This window comes from Wyeomyia smithii, chromosome 2 (genome assembly GCF_029784165.1).
Source record: "Wyeomyia smithii strain HCP4-BCI-WySm-NY-G18 chromosome 2, ASM2978416v1, whole genome shotgun sequence".
NCBI classification, from domain to species: Eukaryota; Metazoa; Arthropoda; class Insecta; order Diptera; family Culicidae; genus Wyeomyia; species Wyeomyia smithii.
The window spans coordinates 213,371,490-213,382,749 of NC_073695.1; the positions used below are offsets into that span (position 1 = coordinate 213,371,490).

An 11,260-nucleotide genomic window follows, 5' to 3' on the forward strand; every position below is an offset into this window, starting at 1 on the left:
TCCATTTATGCCCAAATCATAAAGGAACATTCATCGTTATAACACAACCCTGAACGCAATTTTTTGACAAACAACTGTCAATTCAGCTGTGGCAGCCAACAGTCGTAAAAGATGAAAATTTTGGTGTGTTGAAAATTGGTATGTAGCACAATAAGTCGACAGATTTTTAGTTTTTAACATCTCAAATCGTGTCCGTAAGTATCTTAAGAATCTCGCCCGCCATAGAGATCGCTACGAATTAGGTGAAGGAATATGAATCAGCCCCGACGGAACAATTCGAAAAACACCAGGAACATAAGCAGAAGTTAATATTCGCAGAAACCACATATCTAAAGAGGAGAGGGTGTAGAGACGGCGACGGCGTAAAATTAGATCGAAGCAATCAAAGAGGGTGGACGCACAAAGGACAAAAGTTATAAGACGTTCCAGACGGAAAGAAGTGACTAGTTTGTGTTTCTTAGTTTCGACGATTGACTTAATTATAGTGTTACTCTACACCAAAATAGATTTTTGTTCTGGAACATTTTACAACTCGTAAGTTTTTTTTATTTTCTTTCATAAGTAATGTTGACGTACTCTTGGGTGGAATTAAAACTGTTATATTTGATACAACTATCAGAAAATTGTTATGTTCCATCCCTAATACTTCAGAGTGCAATAGTTTTTCGTAGTTAGTTTAAAATTGTGTAGTATCATTATCCTCATACCTCTTTTATCTCCCCTTTCTTTTAGTTGTAACCTCTCTCCATCCAGCCCACCATTATCCAATGTATTGAGCTAGCATTGAAAACTTTCTTGCCTCATCACAACCTGTCACTCTCGGACACGATTTTGGGATCCGCTGCATTGTCACACAGTAGACATTCATTCATTTTGTTAGAACACAAAAAAAACCTTTTGGAAGGAAAAGGTCAAAATCTGATCATCCCATCATTCGTAAATCCATGTCGTGATCCAGTATTAGCACCCACACTGACGAAACCCCTAAAACCGCAATCAGCCCTAACTGATATCTCCCTGCTGCTACTCTGCTACTCTAACTACATTGACATCGTTGGATGTTGTGATGTTCTCGAACGGGCTTCCCTGCAATCTGCCCTTCCCCAGCTGCCTCGGGGTGCCAAAGGATAGTGGAAGTGACGAGCTGCTACCGACAGCGATGGGAAGCCGTGAGCCGGTCATACTCAACGTATACGATATGGTAAGTATTCTTTGCCTCATTGCCACCGGAGGTCTATGAAAGAGACTCAACCCCTACTAGCTCAGCATTCTGTTAGCGCAGCTATTGCTGTGCATAGGAATTTGTTTACTGCGTCTACTGGATTTAATCAAGCAACTTTCGCAGGATGAGTAATAGCGTGCGACGGGTTGTGTTTATGCGAGAAATTGACTACAAAGTCGCAAGTCGTGCTAATTCAGCAGCTGCCTCTTCTTCTTTTTATTTCTCTATGGCACATTTTTGTGACGATATTTTCTGGTTCTGCTCAGTGATAATCAGATCGAAGAGTGCTGATAAAGGCGTATTCACGTGCCGCGACAATTGTTCAATTATGAGACGTCTCAAATTGTAAGAAATAATATTTTCAGATGTGAAATTCAACGAATGTATTAGCACTGTTCTAATTGTAAGGATGTTTATCGAGAAACAATTTAGAAATATTATTTATTAGTGTGCCTTTGAAAGGATACGCATATTAAAATAAAACTAATTTGCTTCTTCTGAATGAGATTAGGTTGTAGTTTCGATCATACTTGTGTCAAGGATAAAGAATCCAGCTAAAACTTCAAGCGATCAGTGCAGTGTGAAATTTATAGAAAAACTCTAATACATTGTTCATTACAATGATTTTTACAATAATTGAAAAAAAGTAATTAAAATTAGTAATTGAAACACTTAAAAATTTATTCTTTAAATTTGCGCAGTACTGGATCAACGAATACACAACCTCCATTGGACTCGGTGTGTTCCATTCTGGAGTAGAAGTGTTTGGAACTGAATTTGCCTACGGAGGACATCCTTTTCCATTTACTGGGGTGTTTGAGATATCGCCTCGAGATCATGATGAATTAGGCGAACAGTTTCGGTTTCGGTAAGATTCTGTATCTATATCTGAATTGAGGGGTCTACTACGAAAGGCTGAAACTCAAAAGGCTGAAACACGGAAGGCTGAAATCACGAAAGGCTGAAAGCTACATAAGGCTGAAAACACGAAAGGCTGAATCACGAAAAGCTGAAAAAGCATAAGGCTGAAATTCACAAAGTTCATTTCTAAAAAAACACTCGCGGCCTACGGCCGACTCGATTGTCCGAGATGTATGCTGTCCTTACTCGCTATCGCTCGTTCGGACTAAATTAGGGGATCACCCCTACGAGTCAGTAGACCTAGGAAAACGAACGCAGAGGTGATTTCTGCGGGGGGGCTGCCCCCCCGCAGTGGCCGGCGCTCCCGACGGCGGGTCGCCGGCGCACACTCGCGGCCTTTGGCCGTCTCGCCCTGAATCATCTAGGAAACGTGTACAAGAGTCAAGTGTGTATAGATTCAAATGCTGCCGAAAATTGATTTTCCATTGCACAAACCAATTAATACTCAAACATTGAACTCTGTCACCTTATAAAGGTTTGTTATCCATGTGTCCGAATTTTTCAACGATTATGATTCAAGTTACAAAAGTTTCAGCCTTTCATGTTTCAGCCTTTCGTTCATTCAGCCTTTCGTTCATTCAGCCTTTTGTGCATTCAGCCTTTCGTTATGGAACATACTTTTCAGCCTTTCGAGTTTCAGCCTTTCGGGTTTCAGCCTTTTGAGTTTCAGCCTTTCGTTACTAACCCGAATTCGAATTGAGAGTGGTACGTATATGGTTTTTTCTAGACAAAGCATACAAATTGGATGCACCGATTTTACCGAGGAGGAAGTTCGACGGATAGTGGAAGAGCTGGGAAACCAGTTTCGGGGTGATCGGTATCACCTGATGAACAACAACTGCAACCATTTCTCCGGTTCATTGACACAGGTGATGAAAATTGTCATAGAATCAAATTATTGTTTGTGAATTAAGCGTCTGTTATTTCGTTTCAGATTCTCTGCGGACAGGAAATTCCCAGCTGGGTAAACCGGTTGGCACACTTCAGTTCATGTGTACCTTTTCTTCAACGCTGCTTACCGAAGTAAGTTTCCTTTCCAAAAAATGTTTAATTCCATGCAAAATATTTTATAAATTGTTGGGAATTAACTATGGCTTTTTATAGCCATTAACGACACACGCTTGAATTTCTGTATTTTTCATCATATTTGGTAGGACACTAGTCTTCATAGTTAATAATTTTTGACCAATAAATTCATAAATTCAGTTTATCATACAATTATTTTGCGTGTTTCCAAACGAAACGACATCTAGGATCCCATTCTCTTCAGATTATCCTTGCAAGCCCTGAATCTTCCCTAACAATGATATAGCGCACCTTATAGACAATATGTTTATAGTTTGCAGTATGGGAAAACCAATTTTCGTAACTGACATTCTACGCCATTGTCTACCGCAGGGAATGGCTAACGCCCAATGCCTTACAACAGTCGATAGCCGCCGTGCAGGACCGTGACTCGGATTCCAGTCCATTTTGAGGATAGCTTATAGCGAAAACTAGTAATAGCATAGTGGATGATAACAGCAGGTCCGGTGTTTCCACCGTTGGAGCGGCAACCGATAAAAGGAACCTTCCGTCATCTAGTGACAAATAAAAAAAGAAAAAAAACAAAACCTGCGCGACTTCCTAAAGGTAATTCGTTGAGAGTCGGTAGCGAATTTCAGTAGTGTAATGTTGTTTGATTTTCTCATAATTAAAGAAACTCATTTTAAAAATGATGAAAACTTGTCGACATGCTCGTGTATGTGTTTTCACTATGTATTTTTTTCTTGCTTTCACTCACGCTAAACCAAATGAATAATTTGATTTATCTACTGTATTTTAAGTTCCAGTTCGAAACGCAGTCTTTCGAAATGTTTGCGAACTGTTTAAAATTTTCACCAGCTGATATTAACAAAACTAAAGTTGTACTCAGAAGAGTAAGCAAATATACATATAGTTGTAAATTAACCTTCGAGAAGCAGACGAGATAATAGTATTTGTTTCAAAATAAAATAATATTAACAACAGATTGACAAAAACTTAAGTATAAGCATGTGAAATGTGTAATAAATAGGTATCTAATCGAAGTTTGGAGAAAGTCTATATTAAACCAGAATGGAAATAGTTCAGCGAACAAAAGTTAAAAATAATACTGTTTTAACGGCAACTAAAACTATAAACCACAGTTTACCGGGTTAGTTAATCGGGACGGAGCCCCGGATAAAAAGCAAGCTGAGGTAACAAGCACACAGAGTTTATTCGAAACCCAATCTACTAGAGTGAGTATGCAGCAAATGTAGTTGAAGTGATTGACCATAAAAATCAACATTATTTGTACAGATCCTCCTTTTAAATACTGAAATATTAACAATATGTTAAAAGTCTGTAGGCTAGGGAAAATTACCGTAACGTTAGCCATAATGGATGGATTCCTAAGCAGTTAATGGGATGCTTTCATTGTGTTTCAATTTTACACTGATTGCCCTTTTCGAACTAACAATTAACTGTAATGACATCAAATAAACGAAAAGTATTTATGAAGTGAGTGGTGCCATTAAGAAGATGCAGTTGTTTTAAGCGGAATCTATGTAGAACAATTATAGAGGATGCTATATCTTCTAAACTTGTGACGAATATTTATTGCAGGTCTCTCTCATCTGACATGTAGTCGTGTGATATAGCTGATGGTATTTATTATTTTGATCAATAATATCAGTGAAGTATTCAGCCTACGTAATATTACGCCAGTTGGCGATTCTGTACCGATAGGATCAGACCATTTTTACACATAGACAGAAATAGTTCTCTTTCCAAACATTTTAGGGGTCTTCACATCGAGCTCGTATACGAATACCGAGCCGTAAACTGCGTATCTTCTATTACTCGTCAATGGAGGTGAGTATTTTTACGGCTGGGTATTTGTTTACGAGCTCGACATAAATCCCCCTTTTATACTTTTACCTTGTATTACTTGCCAACGTTTTTTAGTCGAGTTAACACCTATGTTCACAGGAATATGAAAATCGACAACAACAAACAACAGCCCCGTAAGGTGATATTTTTTGAATTTTATTTATCTGCACACGACTTAGTAGGGAACTAACCGGAGTGAGAATAGATCGGTGTCAGATACAAATCTCTAGTATTATCAAGACTAAATACTACAAAGTTCAAACTTGAATGCTAACGAAATCTCTTGAAAAGCAAAACAGGTTCTCCTTTTGTATAAAATAATTCTATATTTCCAACCAACTAGAACAACAATGCCATTTTTCTCCAACTTCTGTTTTTATAACTGAACACCAGCGAAATGAATAAATATATTATTCGCGAAAAGAAAATCTGGATGCATCTGAAAATTGGGTATCCGAAAGCTATTTTCTGTCCACAATCTCCTGCATTACAATCTCAACTACTAACGCTAGTAGTTTACTGCCCTAAAAAAGTAAGTATTTAAAGGGGTGTATTATGGTTAATCTCTGCAGATAGGGGTACGCGAATGTCCACGGTGAGGGAAAGAGGGTAATGATAATATCCACGCGGACGCGATCATGTTTGGTTTCACTCTTTTGCTCTTTGAATGCTCATAAGGCTATATTTTGTCAAGGAGGCAGAATTCGAACAAGTCATATATGAAGCTTTTGTAGACACTCTATCTTTAAAGTTTGTCATTGTAATGTTGAAATTGCTTATTCTGCCTTCTTGACAAAATACAGCCTGATGAGCATTCAAAAAGTAAAAAAAGCCTACAGCTGCCCTGGTTTTAGAACAGTAGTCAACTGTATTTGAGATAAACATGGCCTTATCGTTTTTTTTTCTTCTGGGAAGGTTCTTTAGATATGTCGAGCACATGTTGAGAACTATTCAAAGATCTTGGGTAATGTACGAGGGGTGAGAGTAAATGAGTAAATTTGGGGTTTTCCGAGTTCTTTTGAGATTGAAAAATGAAGAACAAACTTGAGTAACTCTCGTGTCTTTGAATATCCATCCTCAAACCTTCTCCCAACCGCGAATATTAATATGAATGTTACTCGGTCTTACCGCTCATATATTTTGAAGAAGAATACTTCTCTCAGGAAATGCGGCTACATAGGGATGTGAAATGAAAATCTAAAACCTAAAAAAGCGAAAAATATGTCCAATTTCAAATGCTAATAAATCGGTTAGTATTCGATGGATTTCCTTTGTTCTTGCAGCAATAGATTGGAAAATCTTCTAAGATTCTTCCCGAAATAAGAAAATTGTAATCTTATCATTCACACTATTGTACTATTGAAAATAGTCAAGCCTTGTCAAAACGAAAAATTCGACCTCTGATTGGTCGTTATATGCTTGCTTCCCAAGCACGGTCGACAGGATCATATACCTTGCAATTGAAAACATGCTATTCAGCCTATATAAGAGCCTGTTTCAGCCGGAGCCGCTCATAATAGTTCTAGACAGCGACAACAGCAGTCGTCCTTCCTTAGCAGCAACACTAGCCCTGTGGTTGGCCACCACGTCTCAGGATCAGCGCGGTTCTTCTCAGCGTGTGTCGCCAGACTGCCATTATTCCCCCCGTGTTGGGGCAGCATGAAGATTGCCATCAGGAAATCCAATTTTGAAGATCAAAATGCCTTTTCCAAGGCAAATAAACAAGTCATTGAAAGTTAATAATTTTTGTCAACGCAAGCAAACATTCTGTGTTGCATCCTAGCAATTTAAATCTGTCACACCCGTTGAATTTACTGAATGTTAAATAGCTTCCACAGTGCATGTTGTCCGTGTATCTTAATTCCCCAATGTTAGGGCAGCTCGAAAGTTGTAATCAGTAACCGATTTTGAACCGCAAAATGCTTTTTTTCAAGCCAATTAAAAAAAATAATTGAAGGTTAATAATTTTCTGGCATCAACACAAGCAGTCATCCTGTGCGGGATGCAATCAAATTCTGTTGTAGTTGTCTAATTTTTACTTTATTTAGTAAACTCCCCACTGTAGGGACAGCGCAAAGGCTGCGATCAGCATAACCGACATTGAATAATAAACTGCCCTGTTAGAACGCATTCACAAAAGCAGTTAGTTCGACTATGCAGAGCTAATATGAAGTCGATTCAATCAATCAGCATAAACAGAATTTCGTTGTCTCCCAGCTGCCAAGTTGCAACATGATGCAACACCCAAAGGCAAGCAAACGAAATCGCTTGATGTTACAAACCGCAATAAGATACGGGTTAAAACCGTTACGTGTGTGAGAGCACCATCGGTGTTGATTCGCTGGATACAAAAATCAAATGCGAATTGTGGAATAATTCGTCTAAAGAACATAAGGAAAAGCTAAACCTGAACTGAAAGGCGTGGCCTTTTACGTAGCACCCATCGGCTATAAAAGAGTGTTTCTGGGAAAACTAGCTACATTCATTAGTCGGAAGGTGAACTGGATGGACCGTCCACAACGTTGACAGCAGTAACAGAATAGCAGCGCAGCGCCTGTGGTTGCCTTCAAATTAAACAAATCACTTGCCCTGTGGTTGGTCACCACGTCTCAGGCCTCTGCCTCGGGGCGATCGGGTGAGATTTTTGCCGTACATCAGCCGACACTGCCTCTAATGGAAAAGTTGGATCATTTTGTTCAGAAGAATATTACTGTCGGTAATATTACAGAGCTGCGATTGCATTATATCCGATATGAAATTGAACAATTGTTCTTTTGAGGACAAATAAAACACTTAATTTGAAGAGTTAATAGTTTTGGGTACCAGTAGCAGTATGGTAACAGCCTCAGCGGTAGGTGCAGCCGGTACTTCCATGAGGCGGATGTTATAAGGAAGTAAATGAAAGCGGCATGGCGAAACAGTTCGGGTGTGCTTAGACGCGCGTCATTTTTCGTTGTTGATATTATTCCCCTCATGAAACGAAGCGCTTTCGTACGATAGCGGCGGTATTAGCGGTAGATGCATTTGCCAACACTTACTCCAGTAAAGCCGTGTCTAATTTTCAATGTGAAAACACCTTTCTATTGTGTTGGCCGTGCACATTAGGGCTCTGCCAGGCTAAATGCGAAAAGCGGCGTGAACCGTTTCGCCCGGCCGTAGGTTAATGTGCAGCCGTAAGTAGAGCTGTGTAAAAGTATTCTACTTCAACCTCGCGGTCGTGGTTTGCACACAACCCTCCTGTGATTTTTTCTTGTTCTCAAGGTAATCGAGGATGTGAATCATCTGGATATTTCGGAGTAATATTGAGTAAATTAGAGTTACTCCCAAGCTGAGAGAGAGGCGCCAGCTGGCTTTGTTATTATGCTCAAGAATGTCATCGTCAACCAGGCAAGAAATGTCATTGGGAACCGATAGGCCTGGTGAAATGAAATATGGAGAGTATCGTAGTCGATGTAAATTAATCCAGCATTTATTTTTTCAAGATAATTTTTGAAATAAATATTTCTGAAAGATAAATTATTTCTGTTCTATTTTTCGCCTTGGTTTATTTGCAGTCTAATTTCCTTGTAAATGTGCTCATTTTTTTTTGCTATGGTGATTTAAGCGTATTTACGAAAGCTCTCACTTTATCAAAACCCTTCATATCAATATTTTAACCAACGTCGCTCAACCATAAATTTAAAATTAAAATACAATTTATTTTTAATTTACAAGTAAATATGACCTTTCACTATGTAATCAATATTCACTGTATTCCTATTTATTATTTGATATTGACGGTGAAGTTAATATCTGTCGTATTCCCTGATAAATTTTCTACGTCCTACCTTCCCAAAACTAGAACACCGAATGACTCGATCCGCACTCCTCTTTCGTAACTGTGCATCCGGAAAAGTTGCGATCAAACGCAAAAGTTTGCGTCAATTTTTTTGCTGGTTGCCAATCTCATTTTACATTCGTGCTGTGCTAATGCATTATTTAAGCCTGTAGTACACTCTTTGTCTAATGGTCAAATATTTGACCTTCTGACATAATGGTCAAATTTATTTGACATCATGGTTGTTGTTTGCCCGTGTTTGGCCCATGTTAAAATTGGAGAGTGACAAACAATTATGTTTGACCAAATTTTTATCTGTCAAAAAGTGACAAATATTTGACGCTTGGTCAAAGAGTGTAATACAGGCTTTAGTCATATTAAATCCTACGCAGATGACCAAATTGCATCATACGTATGGATCCGACAATTGATATTAATTTTTTTTTTGACCTCACTACGGTATCTGTATTCACTACACACATGTATTGTAAAATATGTTGAAGTTTTCTTTAGTAAAATAATATATAACCACCTCCTAACATGATGTAGAAATTGGAATAAGCCCAAAGTAAGAACAATAATAATAATGACACCCACAGTATAGATGTAAAACTTATATAGGCGGGATCTTACTAGGCAATGATGGCACAGTTGATATCGGAAACAATCTGCCTAAATTTTTATTTTTACCTTGAAGGCACTGCTTAAAAGCACTCGCATCAACCACCCAAAAACAATAACACATTGCTGGTGCCTGTCACTGTGAAATTTAAATTCTTTTGAATTCGTAACATTTATTTGCCTGAAGAGCATTGCGCGGAAGCACCCATCGACTGGACTGGTTATTGTTTTGAGCTGGTTAACATGCATTGCATACCTTCAATGCATTTGTCCGTTTCCAACCGCCTCTCACGTCGCTGAATTCTATCCACCGCGGTAAAAATAATGATCAATCGAATGTCGGTGAAAAAAATGTAGACAAATTCCATTGCATTCAACCTTCATTCACATAAGATTATCAGAACTACTAAATCTTAATTGCACGGACGGAAACTGAATCCATGAATCTACTTTCGCTACATCAAAAATATATTATGATATTCAACCGATATTACAATCATCTCAAGTTTGAACATATTTTCATCAAAACGAGAGACAGATACGCACGCTGACTTGATTGAAACTATTGTGAGAAATTTTTCCTGCACAAAAACGAAAACGAAGTAGACGAAAACAAAATTGACCTGTCATTGAGCTGGCGCCTCTCTCTCAGCTCCCAAGCATAAGAGTAACTCAGATAAAAGCTGTCTTGCCCCTCGGTAATGTAAGATTTCTTTTTCGTTTTCTTTCGTTAGCAGAGATACTTCCGAGTTTTTTGTTTTAGGCTAATTTAGAAGCATTTTCATAAACTTTAACTCTTTAAGGCACTTACAAGAAAGCTTTTGGGATTTGTTTTGTCTTTAGTTCCATCCATCTATTCCAGTTTCAGCTAAGTTTGGACTCAATTTCTGCTTCGCTTTTTTCTTTCATTTAGTGCTTCACTAAGCATTTTAAGATAATCGGAATACCAAGTTTGCTTTAATCGTTTTTCAAAGAAATTCTGCTCTCCCTTTTCTGTTTTTAGTACATTTCTCAGTCCTGAATTTTGGTTTGATTGTTTTCATTTATAGCTTTTCTGGTCCACCATGAAATAATCGCCAGTATTATTCATGACATTAGTGAGTGATAACCGTAATAACATATTCAGTCGATAAAGTGGAATTGAAAACTAATAGTGAATTTCTTTATTCCACCAGCTCACCTCGTTTTGACCTGGAAGCGCACTAACTGCTGTCAAAACCCTTCTTTATTCGCTCGATTTTGACCCAATTGACCCGAAGCGCACTGTAAAATTTGTCAGCTTCAACCCACCACCGCACGTGCTAAGTTCGTAAACAATTATCTGGCATCTCTTTCTTACTTGCGTCTTAAATGTCGATGACGTTTCATTATTCCTCGGCAGTTTTGCCCGCACACAGTGGAATAAAGAAATTCGCTAACTGATGAACATGCAGGCTGTCTAGCGACGGTAGCGACATCGCACATTACTTTACCATTCAGCATGACGAGGGGTTTAATTTGGAGGATATTTCGTGGCACACATGCACAATTTCGCACACTTCTTTCAAACTGTTTGTTCGTCGTTTGTTAGTCTGTTCTCTGTGCTTGAAAGTAAACGTAATTAAATACAAACATAAGTCATTCGTTAGATAAATAAACGCAATATTAGAATTCAAACATTTTCGCATTTTTTCCTGCCGCACTCTGTGAGAATCATAATATTCATATAGGTGACGTCACGCACCTGAGTTTGACAGCTACTGGTAACTTTGTTTACCTCCAGGAGATGCAGTTTGGTTCTCAAT

General features: G+C 38.4%; 1 protein-coding gene across 5 annotated transcripts; it reads left to right on the plus strand.

Moving 5' to 3' along the window:
• LOC129721048 (deubiquitinase DESI2) lies at positions 1-5,466 on the plus strand. Of its 5 annotated transcripts, none has more exons than XM_055673143.1 (7): positions 1-138; positions 200-534; positions 733-1,201; positions 1,924-2,090; positions 2,871-3,012; positions 3,078-3,166; positions 3,542-5,466. In XM_055673143.1, the coding sequence occupies exons 3-7, from the start codon at positions 1,067-1,069 to the stop codon at positions 3,618-3,620; spliced, it is 612 nt and encodes a 203-aa protein (XP_055529118.1). In that variant the 5' UTR covers positions 1-138; positions 200-534; positions 733-1,066; the 3' UTR covers positions 3,621-5,466. The 5 variants fall into 5 exon arrangements, with proteins under 5 accessions (XP_055529118.1, XP_055529119.1, XP_055529120.1 ...); XM_055673144.1 differs by having other exon boundaries at positions 66-138; positions 226-534; XM_055673145.1 differs by having other exon boundaries at positions 66-534; positions 3,483-5,466.
• Positions 5,467-11,260: the final 5,794 nt, after the last annotated feature.